Source organism: Cherax quadricarinatus, chromosome 6 (assembly GCF_038502225.1).
Source record: "Cherax quadricarinatus isolate ZL_2023a chromosome 6, ASM3850222v1, whole genome shotgun sequence".
In the NCBI taxonomy this organism is placed as follows: Eukaryota; Metazoa; Arthropoda; class Malacostraca; order Decapoda; family Parastacidae; genus Cherax; species Cherax quadricarinatus.
In genome coordinates this window covers 47,560,326-47,578,074 of record NC_091297.1, presented here as the reverse complement: position 1 = coordinate 47,578,074, position 17,749 = coordinate 47,560,326, and the positions used below count along the sequence as shown (strand labels likewise).

The window sequence follows — 17,749 nt, the reverse complement described above, 5'->3', positions numbered from 1 at the left end:
TTGATTTGAAGCCGCTAGAATTTATGAGTATATACACGTCAAAAACGGTGGCTCGTAAGACGTATATATATGACCGAAACAGTCAAAGGGTTAATGTGATACACAAGTAAACTGAGTTACGAGCTAGCTCCTGGAATGGATTAAACTCGTAAGTCAAGGTTCCACTATGTATACACACACACACATACACACAAAGCATAATATTCTTAAGCGATTTCTAACTTCACCAGTTTCAAGCAAGGGGAGCATCTGTGCAGACAGCTTCACTTTCTCTTCTGGTTTTGTTGCCTCTTAGGAGGTGACCATCTGAAATTACATCATAGGATAGACCATCCTGGAGTTGCCAATAACTCATAAATCATTTAATACCAATTAAATTATTTCCCGAGGAATTATACAAGCTAAGCATCATAAATTTCTAACATTTACCAAGAACTAAAAATAAATCTCTACCAGCTGGATAAATCTTATCAGTACTAGCTTCAAGTTAATATCATTCTTTGCAAATCACAACTTGTAAAAGTCTAGACACATGCACAACTTATGTATTACATTAGTATGGTCATTTGGAAGTTGGGTTGTTTGAATTTGCATGGATGTAGTACACACGTTGGGAAAAAACTGAATTTTAGCCCTTTCAGTCTCAAAACCCCCAATCCTGAACTCGCTCTCAGGGTCGAAAAATTAAAAAAAAAAAGAACTATCTTTTCTTATGAAATGATAAGAGAATCCTTTCCCGATGGCAATGACACAAAAAGTATGAAATTTGATGGAAAACTTACGGAATTATGCTCTCACAAAGTTAGCGGTCCTGATGACATTTACGCATCGGTCATTTCGCCCACTTTGAGCCTTATTGTCGACCAATTCCAATATTCCAGTCAACTAAAATCATAGCTATTTTGCTAAAACTCCATCTGTTCTATCAAATGAGTACAAGAAATGAAGTGGTCAAAAATTGGCAATTTGGCCAATTTCACACAAATTTCAAACGATGCCAATTTCAAAATAGGGTCCAGAATAAACAGGACAGACATTCCTGGCACTAAGATAACATTTTCTCAGTTCTTTAGCCATGTCTCCAGGCCCCTCTTGCTTTCCATTTTGAATTTTTATTCTCACAAAAAATAGAAGATTTACTGTTATGCAGACTACTGCATTATTGTAAAAATGGTATAAATAATATCAGTGCACTTGTGAAAGAATATCAGATTCGCCAGTTGACGTGTATTGAACGCGTGGCGTGATTTGTTTACTTTTGAGCATCGGCAAAAATTTAACATTTCCGCTACTTTGAGCTCAATTTCAAGGTACTTTTCATCATGAAACCAATCAAAATCACCTCTATTTCTGTAATGTATCTTCCATTCTATCAAATGAGACCATGAAAATGAGAATACAACCATAAATACCATACGAAAATACACTGCAAAATCGCTGTTTTAAACCAAAAACGAAGTTTTTCCTCTTTATGCACTATGTGCTGCAGGAGTTTTTTTATACTGCGCACACTGACCACGCAGACCCATTCTTTCGTATGTAGGCCAACCAGCTTTCTTCCGCTCGATTTGAAGGCGCTAGAATTTATGCACACAAGTACGGCACTGACCCTGAAAGGGTTTAATACTATAGATGAAAAGAAGTTGAATGTCCTAGTAGAGTGAAATAAAATTAAAAAGGAATGGGAGAGTATGAATGGAGAGGAATACCAGTCAATGGAACTGGCTAGGTATATCTTAGAGACCATAATGTTATATGAACAATTGTGCAGAGAAAGGACAGGGAATAAATTTTCAAGTTGAAGATTTAAAGGGACTTGAATGATAGTGGAAATGAGAAATTATATTTGCTTAGGCACCTAGATTTAAGAGATTTTGAGAAATTTTAAGGGAATATTTAGAGAGATTTGTTGTGGGAAACCCTAAGGATGAAGTGAGGGTAATGCAGAAGTGCACGAGCCAAAGGATAGAATGAAAGGGTAAAGAAACCAGGAAAGATGGAATTAAGACTAGGATGATGAAAAGAGGTTAGGAGATGGTGTATCTGTTTAGAATATGCATCAACGGGGAGGTACCTAAGGATTTGGAAAAAAAAAAAATGCACAGTTCCTCTATACAGTGGACACTTGGGTAATGGCATTAATCCGTTCCAGAGAGCTTGCCTTTAAGCAATTTTGCTGTTAGCCAAATTAATTTTTCCCATAAGAAATAATGGAAATCCAATTAATCCATTCCAGATGCCAAAAAGTATTAAATGAAATAATTTTTTTACATGAAATATATATTTCTCTACACAGAAAACACAGACATGCACAATAAACAATACTGAAATGACGCTTATCTTTATTCAGGACTTATTGATGAGTGATGAGACAGGATGGGGGGAGAGGATGGAGGTGTACTATTGTTTGGAAGGGGAATCCCATTCCATAAAGACTTCAGGTAACAAGTCATTTTCTGGGTTTACCTCCCTTCTTTGTTTTTTAACCCTTAAATGGTTCAAACGTATATATACGTTTTTTCAACATCTGAAAGTATGTAAAAAATGTAGATCTTCTTTTTTGTTTTACATGTGAAAATGTGTAAAAAAAACTTTTATCTACATTTTTTTTTGTTACATTTAAAAATATGTAAAAAAAAAGTAGATCTACTTTTGTAGCACTACGAATTTGAACGTCGATTTGTCTGGACCATTTAAGGGTTAATGCCACTAGGACCACCTTGACCCTGTCACACAAAATATCTGTTCAGAGAGCTCTGTTTCTGGCATCTCTAAGATTTCCCTAAAATGGGACACAAGAGTTATTGTACATGTTGCCAATGCAGCTTGCAACAGCTGTGTCAGGATAATGTTCATCCATAAATGCTTGCACCTTTATCCACATTGTACAAATGTCCTTAAATTTGACAAAGGCAACTTCCTCCATCTCTCTTCCTCATCCTCTGAAGCAAATTTCTGAACTGTGATCTGTTGCTGTTGCACCTGAAGCTCTTGCAGTTCTGTAGTGGTTAGCTCTTCATTGTCGTCCTCCACCAACTCTTCCACATCCTCGTCACTAACCTCCCACCCCGTGGTCTTCCCCAATAACACAATAGATTCCACAACTGGTATAGGCTCCTCAGGGTTAGCCCCAAACCCTTCAAAATCCCTCTTTTGTACACATTCTGGCCACAATTTCCTCCAAGCAGAGTTCAAAGTCCTGCAAGTCACTCCCTCCCAAGCCTTACCTATAAGGTTTATGCAGCTGAGGATACTGAAGCAATCTTTCCATAACTCTCTTAGGGTCAATTCAGTGCCTGAGGTCACTTCAAAGCACTTTTAAACACTGCTTTGGTGTACAGTTTTTTGAAGTTTGAAATGACCTGCTGGTCCATGGGATGGAGAAGAAGAATGGTATTAGGAGGCAAAAACTTCACTTTGATGAAGCTAAACTCCCCCACAATTTGCTCTTGCAAGTCTGGTGGATGAGCAGCAGCACTGTCCATTACCAGGAGGCACCCGAGTGACAATTTATTTTCCAGGAGGTATTTTTTCACATTGGGGCCAAACAAGTCATAGAACCAGTCCACGAAAATGTCCCTAGTGACCCATGCCTTACTGTTTGCCCTCCACATCACACACAATTTAGTCTTGACAACATTGTTTTTCTTGAACACTCTGGGAGTTTCAGAGTGATACACCAGTAAAGGCTTCACTTTGCAATCCCCACTAGCATTACTACAAAACATGAGAGTTAGCCTCTCTTTCATAGGCTTGTGTCCTGGGAGTACCTTTTCCTCCTGAATAATGTAGGTCCTGTTTGGCATTTTCTTCCAAAACAGGCCTGTTTCGTCACAATGGACTCTTGTTGAGGTTTTAATTTTTCAGCCTCTATGTACTCCTTAAAGTCCTGCATATATTTTTCAGCTGCTTTTTTTTGTCAGAACTGGCAGCCTCACCATGCCTTATCACACTGTGTATACCACTACAAGTCTTAAATCTCTCAAACCAACTTTTGTTGGTGTTAAATTCACTAACATCAGCACTAGTTTTAGGCATTTTCTTAATTAGATCATCATGCAACTGCCTCACCTTTTCACATATTATTGAATGAGAAACACTATCTCCTGATAATTGTTTCTGGTTTATTCACACCAACAACAGTCTCTCCACATCTTCGAGTATTTGCGATCTCTGTTTTGTAAGCATACTTCCATCTTTCGCAACAACAGCTTCCTTGATTGCCTTTTTGTTGGCCAAGATAGTAATGGTTGTATGGGGTTTGTTATATAACCTGGCCAACTCAGAGACACGCACTCCACTTTCGTACTTTTCGATTATCTTTTTCTTCAATTCAATAGTACTTCTCACCTTTTTTACCACAGGGTTGGCACTAGAAGCTTTCTTTGGGCCCATGGTGGCTTATTTAGCAGCTAAAAGCACCAAAAACAATGGAATAATACAAAATGTATACCACTTGTACACGTGGAATCGTCCGCACTGGCTTGTAAACAATGGCACACTAGCTGTACTGGAAAGGTGGGGCTGCTCAGGCCGCGCGGACACATTTGGGACGAATGCCCTTAACTGGGTTCTTGGGCATTAGCCAAGCCAATATTTTGACACAAAAACGCGCCACTATCCGATTTTCGCGTTAGCCGATGCCGCCGTTACCCCGAGGGTCCACTGTATAAGAGAAGAGAATGTAGGGATTATAATTATAAGGAAAAAAGTCTTTTGAGTACACAGGGTGATATGTGTATGCAAAACAATTCTGTTCCACTTCCATGGGGAAGCAGAGAATTAATTCTTCCTCCGTAAGCTATGCATGTCATAAGAGGTGACTAAATGCCAGAAGCAATGGGCCAGTAACCCCTTCTGTATAAATTACTAAAAACAAGGAAAAGAAAAACTTTATAAAATTGGGATGCTTGAATGTGTGTGGACATAGCGCTAATGATAAGAAAGAGATGATTGCTAAGGTTATGAATGAAAAGAAGTTGGATGTCCTAACCCTAAGTGAAACAAAGCTGAAGGGGGTAGGGTAGTTTCAGTGGGAAGAAATGAATGGGATGAAGTCAGGGGTATCTGATAGAGTTAGATCTAAGGAAGGGGTAGAAATAATCTTGTAGGATCAGTTATGGAGAGAGAAGAGGGAATATAAATGTATAAATTCAAGGATTATGTGGATTAAAATAAGGGATGGATGTGAAAATTGAGTCCTAATAACTGTGTATGCACCTGGAGAAGAGAGAAAGAGAATGTTAAGCGAGTGTGTAAGATCTTTTGAGCCAAGTGAGAGAGTAACTGAGGTAGGGGACCTAAATGCTAAAGTAAGAGAAGCATTTAGAGAGGGTGTTGATAGGCAAATTTGGGTGCCAGGTGTAAATGATAATGGGGAGCATTTGATTGAACTCTGTATAGAAGGGGTTTGGTTATAGGTAACACATATTTTAAGAAAAAGAGGATAAATAAGTAAACAATATATGATGTAGGGCAAAATGACGGTAATTTGATGGACTACGTATTGGTAGATAAAAGACCGTTGGGTAGACTTCAGGATGTACATGTTTATAGAGGGGCCACAGATACATCAGATCACTTTTTAGTTGTAGCTACAGTGAGAGTAAAAGATAGATAGGATACAAGGAGAATGGAAACTGCAAGTAAGAAAGAAGTGAAGATGTATAAACTAAAGGAAGAGGCAGTTAGGGTAAAACAAACAACTGTTGGTGGACTAATGGGCTAGTGAGAATATAGGCAATGGGGTAGATGTATGGGGCAAGTTTAAGAACATAGTGTTAGAGTGTTCAGCAGAAGTATGTGGTTACAGGAAAGTGGGTGTGGGAGGGAAGAAGAGCAATTGGTGGAATGATGATGTAAAGAGAGAGTAGTAAGAGAAAAAAAGTTAGCATACTGAGAGGTTTTTACAAAGTAGAAGTGATGCAAGGAGGGAGGAGTATATGGAGAAAAAAACAGACAGTAAGAGAGTGGTGAAGCAATGTAAAAAGTGAGCAAATGAGAGGGTGGGCGAGATGTTGTCAACAAATTTTGTTGAAAATAAGAAAAAGTTTTGGAGTGAGATTAATAAGCTGAGAAAGCCTAGGGAAAGAATGGATTTGTTAGTTAAAAATAGGAGAGGAGAGTTATTAAATGGAGATTTAGAGGTATCAGGAAGATGGAGGGAATATTTTGAGGAATTGTTAAATGATGATGAAGATATGGAAGCTGTGATTTCATGTATGGGATAAGGAGGAATAACATCTTATAGGAGTGAGGAAGAGCCAGTTGTAAGTGTGGGGGAAGTGCGTGGGGCAGTGAGGAGAATGAAAGGGGGTAAAGCAGCTGGTATTGATGGGATAAAGATAGAAATGTTAAAAGCAGGAGAGGTTAGTGTTTTTATTTAATAAATGTATTGAAGAGGGCAAGGCAAAGGGAACAAAGATGTAAAAATTATAGGGGAATAAGTCAGTTGAGTATACCTGGTAGAGCGTATGGTAGAGTTATTACTGAAAGAATTAAGAGTAAGACGGAGAGTAAGATAGCAGATGAACAAGGAGACTTTAGGAAAGGTAGGGGGGGGGTGTAGATCAAGTATTTACAGTGAAACATAGGTGAACAGCATTTAGATAAGGGTAAAGAGGTATTTGTGGCATTTATGGATTTTGAAAAGGCATATGATAGGGTGGATAGGGGGAACAATGTGGCAGATGTTGCAAATGTATGGAATGGGAGGCAGGTTATTGAAAGCGGTGAAAAGTTTTTACGAGGATAGTGAGGCTCAGGTTAGAGTATGTAGGCGAGAGGGAGATTATTTCCCAGTAAAAGTAGGCCTTAGAAAGGGATGTGTCATGTCTCCATGGTTGTTCAATATATTTATAGATAGACTTGTAAGAGAACGGAATGCTCAGATTTTCGCAAGAGGTGTGGGCTTAAAAGATAAAGAATATAACACAAAGTGGGAGTTGTCACAGCTGCTCTTTGCTGATGACACTGCTTTTGGGAGATTCTGAAGAGAGGTTGCAGAGGTTAGTTGAGTTTGGTAGGGTATGTAAAAGAAGGAAATTAACCCTTAAACTGTCCAAACGTAGATCTATGTTTTTTCAACATTTGAAAGTATGTGAAAAAAGTAGATCTTTTTTTTTTTTTTGAAAACGTTTAAAATCTTTGATGTATTTTTTTTTTATATTTGAAAATATGTAAAAAAAACGTAGATCTACTTTTGGAGCACTACGCATGTGAACGTAGATCTGCTTGGACAGTTTAAGGGTTAAAAGTGAATATAGGAAAGAGTAAGATGATGAGGATAACAAAAAAATTAGGTAACGGAAGATTGGATATCAGATTGGAGGGAGAGAATATGGAGGCGAATATGTTCAGATATTTGGGAGTGGAGGTGTCACCAGATGGGTCTATGAAAGATGAGGTGAATCATAGAATTAATGAGGGGGGAAAAAGGTGAGTGGCACACTGAGGAGTCTGTGGAGACAAAGAAGTTTATCCATGAGGGGAATGTATGAGAGTATAGTTATACCAGCACTCTTGTATGGGAGTGAAGCATGGGTTGTGAATGTTGCAACAAGGAGAAGGCTGGAGGCAGTGGAGATGTCATGTCTGCGAGTAATGTGTGGTGTGAATATAATGCAGAGAATCCGTAGTTTGGAGATTAGGAGGAGGTGTGGGATTACCAAAACTATTATCCAGGGAGCTGAGGAGGGGTTATTGAGATGGTTTGGACATGTAGAGAGGATGGAACAAAATAGAATGACTTTGAGAGTGTATAAATCTGTAGTGGAGGTTAGGCGGGGTATGGGTTGGCCTAGGAAAGGTTGGAGGGAGGTGGTAAAGGTGGTTTTGTGTGAGAGGGGCTTGGACTTCCAGCAAGTGTGTCAGAGTGTTAGATAGGAGCAAATAGAGAGAAATGGTTTTTAGGATTGGACATGCTGTTGGAGTGTAAGCAAGGTAACATTTATGAAATGATTCAGGGAAACCAGCAGGCAGGACTTGATTCCTAGAGATGCGAAGTACAGTGCCGGCACTCTGAAGGAGGGGTGTTAATGTTGCAGCTTTATAACTGTAGTGTAAAGCATGCTTCTGGCAAGACAGTGATGGAGTGAATGATGATGAAAGCTTTTCTTTTTTGGGCCACCCTGCCTTGGTGGGAAACAGCCAATGTGATAAATAAATAAATAAATAGGATGAAATGTACTGTAGAATTATTATCGAAAGAGTTAGGGGAAAGAAAGTAGGACTACGGAAAACATAAGGAGAATTTAGGAAGAAAAGAGATGTATAGAACAAGTGTTTGCATTCAAATAAGTAAAATTTAAATAAGGGTAAACAGCCATATATTCTTTTTATGGACTTACAGGTGTACAGAAATGTGGCAGATAGTGACGGGATGATAACAAAATTTCTGCCAACGTCATTACTCAACTTTTTCCAATACCGATACCATCAAACTTACCTGAGGCCAGCCAACACAATACTATCAAAATTAACCAATGCCCATTGATACCAATACTCAATTTTAGGCCAATACTGATACCATTAAACTTGACTAATACTGATATTATGTCACATCTCTAGTGGCAAGTGTTGAAAAATTTATAGAATATGTGACTAAGTTACTAAAAGCTGTAAAATATTAATGACAAGTGTGAGGCTCAGATTAGGGCTCATAGGAGAGAAGCAGACTACATTCCAATAAAAGTAGGGCTTAGGAATGTGACATCACTGTGGTTGTTTAATGTATTAATAGAAAAATTAATGCTAGTTTTGGGAGAGATGGAGCTTGAAAGATAATGAATCTGATACAGATTGGAAAATGTCACAGCTGCTCTATGCTGATAAAACAGTGCTTTTGAGAAATTTGAAAGCTAGGTTGAAAAGGCTGATGGAGAAGTGTGGGAGGGTGTGTAAAGGAAACATAAAAGTGAACATAGAAAAGAGCGAAGTGATGAGAGTAGGGATAATCTAAACAATGAAAGACTGCATGTCAGACTGGAGAAAGAAGGCACATGGAAGTGAATGGATCTAGATCCTTGGGAGTGGCTGTGTCAGCAGATGGGCATATGAAAGACAAGGGGAAAGCAGTCAGATGAAATTTGGAGCTGTCTTTGGTTTACCAATAGAAGCAAAGTAAGGAAATATACCAGAGAATGGTGGTGCCAACATTTGTGTGGGTGTGAGGTATATATAGTCTCTGAATGTTGCAGATATCCCTAGAATCGGTATGTTATATTTGGTATCGATATGTAGTGTGAATATTATGAGAGAATAAGGATGGGTGGACACTGATAGATTCACAGAGAGAGTACTGTGCATAAATCTGTGGTCGATTCATGGAGATGTTGGGGATATTGTAGGAAAAGTTGGAGGGGTGGGTATAAAAGGTTTCGAGTGGCAGTGGCTTGAGCATCTAGCAGATTAATGTAACTTAAATCTGAGTGGAGGCAAGACAGTTTTCTGGAATTTGACATGTTGTGGGGTTGTAAGCAAGAAAACATCTAAAAAGAAACTCGAAAGTAGCTAGATTTTGAGGTCTGGGGATGATAGATACAGTGCCTTCACTTGAAGGATAGGCGATGTTACAACTCAGAGCCATATGAATAATATGTCTGCACACTTCTGACAAGACAGCTACTAAGTGTGCGATGATGACTATTCTCTTCACTAAGTCACCCTAACTTGGTGGGAGATGACTTAGTAAACAAAAATTAAAAACCGAATTTTGTTAATGAAAAACCAGCAGCTAGAGATACTTCAGTTTTTAGGTGTCTGAGTGCCTCTACAATGACAGTGGTAATGTGTGAGTGGTGGTGAAAGTGTTGAATGAGGATAAAAATTTTTCCTTTCTTTTTGGGTCACCCTGCCTCGGTGGGAAATGGCAGACGTGTTAAAATTTTTTTTAAATTATTACACCTTTAACCCTTAGTGTCCAAATGTAGATCTACATTTGCATGCATAGCGCTCCAAACGAAGATCTACCTTTTATTTTTCATTCCTTCAAATTTGGTGCAATAGGCTCGAGTCACCTAGACATGAAAGACTGTCTGTGCACTCAGTGTGCAAAGTAATTAAAAATCTGGGAGCACTTAGTACCTTGTGGGACCACCAGTTCAATTGAGTGCCAGCTAGAGCAAATAGTGTGGCAAACACCAAGGATTCACTGATGCCATGTCACATTAACACTCCACTTTTAAGAGGAAAGTAAAAATAGGTTAGATAAATACACGAGTGAGTGAGTGTGGGTGGGTGCGAGTAGGACCTGACTAGCTTGTGCTACTAGGTCTGATGTCGTGTTCCTTCTTTCAGTGGATGTGACCTGACTAGGTGAGTCATTGGTCTAAGTCCGGGTGGGGGGAGGAGACATGGACCTGCCTTGCATGGGCCATTAGGCCTGCTACAGTGTTCCTTCTTTTTTATGTTCTTATGTATTCGGCAGGCTGACTGGCTGGCTGTCTCTGGCTGTCTCTGTCTATTTCTCTGTATCTGTCTATATTTCTATCTGTCTACATTTTTCTCACATGCACACATAAGTACAGTTGTTATACACAGTGTAAATTACCAACGATAACCAAAATATTCCAGGCAAAGATAGACAGACAGATAGATAGACAGACAAACATGTTTGTGTGTGTATCAGTGAAAACAAGTAAAGCCAGGGTTCTCCGAGTGCCCATTTATCAAATGTCACTGAGGTGTCAACAGTTGTCATAAAACCATTCTTCAAGGAGTTTGATATATACTCCAGGCACACACAGACAGATAAGCAAGGCTAGACAGGTAAGCACAGACAGACAGGTAGACAGAGACAGATAGGCAGACAGAGAGACAGACATGTTATGTGTAACAGTGATAACGAATACAGCAGGGTTAGCCAAATACATGAGCAAGTGTAGGCGGGTGTGAGTTGGACCTGACTAGCTTGTGCTACTAGGTCTGACGTCATGCTCCTTCCTTCAGTGGATGTGACCTGACTAGGTGGGCCAGTAGGCCTGCTGCAGTGTTCCTTCTTTCTTATGTTCTTATGTATTCGGCAAGCTGGCCGGCTGGCTGGCTTTGGCTGTCTCTGGCTGTCTCTCTGTCTATATCTCTGTATCTGTCTATATCTTTGTCTATCTCTCTCACATGTACACCTAAGTACAATTATACAGTATGGCCCCACTTATACGGCAGGTTAGGTTCCAGGCTACCGCCATAAAGCAGAAATCGCCGTAAAGTGGAACACCCTTTTTTTCCACTTATAAATGCATAGAAATACTAGATAACAAGTTTACACTAACATATATTAAGTTAGCAATAGAACTAGGCATCAAAAAACAATAATAAAGTACAATACACACATAGTGCACTCATTACTTACCTTAAAATATTTATAGTCTTAATCTAGGGTGAGACAAGTAGTATTTATTGTAAGAAATCAAGTGTGGTATGTATGGTAGTCAGCCAGGCTACCATACCAGGCCACATAATATTCTAATACATTTAAGCATCCCAGAGCGATAAAATGCATATACAGTTTACTCATTACTTACCTTAAAATATTTGTAGTCTTAATGTAGGGTCAGGAGTAGGTAAATGAGATAAAACAAATAAATGAGAGAGAGAATGAGTGCATGAGAGAGGACAGGCGCAGAGTTATGTAAACAAACCAGGCGAAGGTAAGTTTTGTAAACAAAGTGTACACATCTGGTTTGTGTACAAGTTACAATGTGTACAGGTTGTCTCTACATTGATACGGTAGAATAAATAAAGAAGAACACTCCCATTCTCATGTAACAACATTTTGAGAAGAAATGACACTCTGAGTGAAGGCAATAGAAATAAGTCACTCTGTCTGACTTTTTTGGGTTATCCTAGATTCTCTACACATATGCTGCTATGTATGATAATCTGTGTAACTGTATTTGTGTATACCTGAATAAACTTACATACATACAAAAAGAATAATTTTCTACAGTTACCCCCAGTAACACATTTTCTCTTATGTTAGATTAGAGAAAATGTTATTCTTGGCATCACTTGTACAAGTTATCTGGCTACCACATCTCATATTTATGTTTATTTATTCTATTGTGGGGTGTATTTATCATATTTATATGTTATGCATCGTGTTTATTATACAATTTTGAAAAAATATCATAGATGGATTAATGAAAATGTGTATATTAACGTAATACACGACATTTAAATGACACTCGGTGATTATTATTACTAATATGACGTCTCGAGACTTGAGAATTGATTTTAATGTGTACCTGCGCGCCAGCACACTATATAAGTTTATTTAAGCACAGGTATACATAAGTATAATTATCAGAGTATACATAAAATATGAAATAACTTTCAAAAACACTTAAAATTTTGGACTTTCCAGACATAATGGAGAGACTTAGTGCTTATGGATCTCACAGAGAATGTAAACAAACCGGATGGGGCACGGTGATCGTATTAGAAAGTCAGGTGGGGGGAGCCGTATAGCGAGTTTTGGTCATAATTTGAAATGACCGTATTAGCGGAACGCCGAAAGCAAAACCCCGTAAAACGGGGCCCTACTGTACATAGTGTAAATTACCTAGCATAACCAAAAAAATTCCAGGCAAAGATAGACAGACAGACAAACATGCTTGTGTGAATCAGTGAAAACAAGTAAAGCAAGGGTTCCCCCTATGCCCATTTATCAAATGTCACTGAGCTGTCAATAGTTGTCATAACACCATTCTTCAAGGAGTTTGATATATACTCAAAGCACACACAGGTAGACAGACAGATAAGTAGAGACAGACAGATAGACAAGACATGACATGTTTGAGTGAAACAGTGATAACAAATAAAAGAGGGTTAGCTGGAGCAGTTCACATTTATCGAATGTCACTGGGCTGTCAACAGTGTAGGGATGCTTTTCATAATACCATGTTTCAAGGTATACTCCAGCATGTCTAAAACATTGCCAGGACCTATAAATACTTTGTATATATTTCTAGACAATAGTAAATGACCCAGGCACCTGAAAATGTTCACCTGACAATCTGATTGTGAATATTTGAGTACTATTTCAGTACCTAATATTAGTGTCAGAACAAAGATTGGCTAAGAAATCACAAGAACTATTATAAATTGTAATTATCAGAACATAAAAAATACACCTACCATCTGACTTACGACCGAGTTCGGTTCCGAGAAACCGGTCGTAAGTTGAAATGGATGTAAGTCGAACTTTACTACTGAATATCAACATAACATTTAGTACTGTATTTTATACTGTAAGGTTTAGGATAAACACTGTGTACAACACAAACACTTGTTTATTTCCCAGAAATTTGGCACAAAAAACACGGTCGTAAGTCGAGCCATTGTATGTCGAGCAGGTCGTAAGTCGAATGGTAGGTGTATACAAATTAAAATAAAAACGAGAAAAAAAGGTATATCAGCAACACTTTTGCAAGCGGTAGGACTCTACTGTTGCTGTCAGGTGAGCATCCACAGCCAACTTCAGGGTCTTATATCTTGGTAAGTACTGACCCTAATTTTTTTTTAATCCTATAACATGTAGAAAAATAGGCTCTTCATTTAAAAAAAAAACTTTTTTTTTTTATTTTTCAAAATATTCAGAGCACTACGCAAGTGAACGGAGATCTACATTTGGACAGTTTAACCCTTTGACTGTTTTGGTCGTATATGTACGTCTTACGAGCCAGTGTTTCGGACGTATATGTACTCAATAATTCTAACGGCTTCAAATCAAGCAGGAGAAAGCTGGTAGGCCCACATGTGAGAGAATGGGTCTGCGTGGCCAGTGTGCACCACAAAAAAATCCTGCAGCATGCAGTGCATAATGAGAAAAAAAACTCTGACCGTTCTTTTGGATTAAAACGCCGACTTTGAGGTGTATTTTCGTATAGTATTCATCATTGTATTCTCATTTTCATGGTCTCACGTGATAAAATGGAAAACATATTGCAGAAACAGAGATGATTTTGATTAGTTTAACTATGAAAACAACCTTGAAATTGAGCTCAAAGTAGCAGAAATGTTCGATTTTTACCAATGTTCAAGAGTAAGCAAATCACCCCACACATCCAATACACATCAACTGAGGAGTCTAATATTCTTTCACTAGTGCATTGATATTATTTATACCATTTTTACAATAATGCAGTAGTCTGCATAACAGTAAATTTTGTATTTTTTGTATGAATAAAAAATCTAAATAGAAAGCAATAGTAATATAAGAGGGGCCTCAAGATGCGACTAATGAGCAGAGGATATGTTATTTTAGTGCCAAGAATGTCTACACTGTTTATTCTGGACTCTATTTTGAAATTGGCATCTTTTTTAATTTGTGTGAAATTGGCCAAATTGCCAATTTCTGACCACTTTACCAGGTAGTTAAAATTGGTAAATGGGCGGTTTCTCGTACTCAGTTGATAGAAAAGAATGGAGTTCTAAAGAAATAGCTATGAGTTTGGCCAACTGGAACAATGGAATTGGACAAAAACAGGGCTCAACGTTGGCGAAATCGCCGATCCGTATATGTCACAGAGACCACTAACTTCGCAGGAGCGTAATTTCGAGAGTTTTCGACCAAATTTCATACTTTTGGTTTCATTACCATCAGGAAAAGATTCTCTATGATTTCATAAGAAAAAATAATTTTTCTTTTTTCCAAAAATTTTGCGACATAGAATGACAGTTTCAGAAAGGGGCTTGTGACAGTCAAAGGGTTAAGGGTTAATCAAAAATTATCATAGTTTATGATATTTTGGACCATTTCCTGCTTACCACTAAAATTAAAATATTTTGACTAACAAAAACATTATTTTACAGTTAAATACTAAATCTCTTAAATAATTAACAATAATTAACAATAATTAACAATATTATGCAACACAGAGCGAGCCCTCTTCTATGACAATAAAAATTTCAAATTACTGTACTGGAAATTCTTTTACTGATGTTGCAGTGTAATGTAAGATATTCAGTAGGAGAATATGCACAGCACTGACTCCCACTCTGGGAACTCCAATAATACAAACATACTGAACACAAATAATGAGAAACTTACTAACACTGCATGTTGGAATGACATTAAAAATATTGACTACATGTTTCTACAAATCATTAAGTTTGTTTAATCTCAAAGTTAGATATTATTCCACAGAAATATGCACTACCATAATTTGTGTGATAACTTAAAATTAAAAAATACAAAACTCACCTCAACAAAGACGAATCGACCGTTAGCCTAGGCCTTTTAAACTGAGCAGAGTTAATATATTCCTCTACTAGTTTTGGTGTCACACATATTACATGCTGACCTTTCCAATACTTGACCAAGTTGATATTCTGTAATGTCGAAATGATGTCTTGTTGTGTGATACTTGTCATCTGACTGAAAAAATACAAAAATATTGCAGAGAGAACCATACACACATACAACTTCAGAACAATGGACTGTTTACCAAGAGGAAGATTCACTCTATAGCCTGTGTCACTATTTATTTATTTATTTATTTATTTATTATTTGGACATGATACATAGTTGTACAAAAGAAATACAGTGGTTGAGTGTACAACCAAAAGCCCATTGTATGCAGAACATTATGGGCAGGCTTAAAATTAAATTTAGATTAATTAAGCAATGATATATTCAGTGGTAAAAATTACAGTAAACAAATTACAACATGAAGTACAAATGAGTATTTCAGATAAGAGGCTTTATAGTTGTACAAATTTGTAGCACCTTCGGTGAGTTACTGAGCAATCAAGAGAATGGAGTATTCTATTAGGTAATGTAATTAAAAAAAACAGTTTGATAGGGTTACAGGTTATACATTTATGAGATACAGTTAATTAGTATTTATTTAGTTGTGGGTGAGTAAGTAGTTTTTAAGAAGTCTTGAATTGATAAACAGACAGTATTTCTTTTATATTCACAAGTAATGAATTCCAGATTTTTGGGCCTTTTATGTGCATTGCGTTTTTACATAGTGTGAGGTGGACACGAGGAACATCAAAGAGTGATCTGTGCCTTGTGTTGTGGTCATGTGTTCTGTTGAGGTTGGTAAGGAGAAGTCTGAGGGGAGGGAGGGTTTATATCCGAGTTAAGTGTTCTATGTACGTAGTAGGTACAATAATAAGTATGGATGTTTTGTACGGTGAGTAAGTTAGAGTTTTGAATACTGGTGGAGTATGTTGCCTGTAGTGGGAATTTGTTATCATTCTGACTTCAGCCTTTTGTTGGGTAATTAATAGTCTGAGATGGTTTATTGTTGTTGAGCCCCATGCACAAATTCCATAGGTGAGATAGGGGTAAATGATTGAGTGATATAGGGCCAGGAGGGCTGACTGTGGAACATGGTACCGTATCTTTGATAGTATGCCTACGGTCTTGGAGATTTTCTTAGAAATGTGTTGTGTGTGTGTTTGAAATTTGCATCTATTATCAAGGTGGATTCCTAAGAATTTTCCCTCTGTGAGCTTTGTGATAGGTGATCCATTTATTGTTATGTTAAGAAGAACATCTGTAGTTCTGTTTCCAAACTGTATGAAGTAGGTTTTGTCAATATTGAGAGTAAGTTTGTTAAATTTTGTCTCATGGTAATTCACAAGCAACTGCTTTAAAAAAGCAAGACTTAAGTTTTGTTACTTGTTCCAGCCTCATAACACTGTAAAGCATTTGACACATTTTTACCCTTGCCAATAAGTCTCAAGATATCACCAACTGATAAAGATTAAATTGGTGCAAAGATCAAGGAGAAAACCATTACTCTAGATCAGTGTTTCTCAACCTTTTTACCCTTGCAGAAGCCTCGTTATAATTTTCATGTCTCAGGGAACCCCCTTACCTGTAGTTTACCTGGAGAGAGTTCCAGGGGTCAACGCCCCCGCGGCCCGGTCTGTGACCAGGCCTCCTGGTGGATCAGAGCCTGATCAACCAGGCTGTTGCTGCTGGCTGCACACAAACCAACGTACGAGCCACAGCCCGGCTGGTCAGGAACCGACTTTAGGTGCTTGTCCAGTGCCAAGCACTGTTGTATATCATTATTAACATCTTTCTTTCTCTTTTGTAAACTTAGAAGTTTATAAGGAAAATATAATATATTTTTCTCAAAACTGGTTTAGGCACAAAAATAACTTACATTTCTCAAGTTTATTGACAATGCAAAAAAAAAAAAATTACTGAAATTAAACTGCTTCTTCAAGAGACCTCATATGGAGGTTTTCATTCACACAAAAAAATTTACCAATAACTGTAAACCAAAAAACTTAAATAACCAATATCATATACAGTGGAACCCCGGATTTTGTCTGGTGCAGATATCGTACAATTCGGATTTCGACCAGTTTTTCGGCAAAATTTTACCCCGGGTTTCGTATTTCCACACCGAAATCATCCGTATCAGATGCGTCCGCCAGTCCAGGATCCGCCGCTCGCATGTATGTAACTCAGTCTGCCGCTGTTACTTGTTGAGTGAGCAATACCCCGCACGTTCATCCAAAACATTTCATAATACATGTAATTCTTTTTTGTGCTTGTTTATCGAGTGTGACTGCTAAATAAGTTTGGATGGTGACAGAGGGTGGTAGTGATGGTGGTAGAGGGTGGTAGAGGGTGGTAGTGATGGTGGTAGAGGGTGGTAGTGATGGTGGTAGAGGGTGGTAGTGATGGTGGTAGAGGGTGGTAGTGATGGTGGTAGAGGGTGGTAGTGATGGTGGTAGAGGGTGGTTGTGATGGTGGTAGTGTTGGGAAGGGTTCCTGGAG

General features: G+C 38.0%; 1 protein-coding gene across 9 annotated transcripts in view; it reads right to left on the bottom strand.

Annotated features, from left to right (window-relative positions):
• The window catches only part of mof (males absent on the first), a 510,758-nt gene that overhangs the window by 128,665 nt on the left and 364,344 nt on the right, over positions 1 to 17,749 (bottom strand). For 5 of the 9 annotated variants that reach the window (XM_070081489.1, XM_070081474.1, XM_070081519.1 and 2 more), the window contains one exon: positions 15,203 to 15,376. In XM_070081489.1, coding sequence (XP_069937590.1) covers positions 15,203 to 15,376 — 174 coding nt within the window. Of the gene's footprint in view, positions 1 to 222; positions 307 to 15,202; positions 15,377 to 17,749 lie in introns of all 9 variants that reach the window. The other 4 variants (XM_070081501.1, XM_070081515.1, XM_070081496.1 and 1 more) reach the window with 2 other exon arrangements.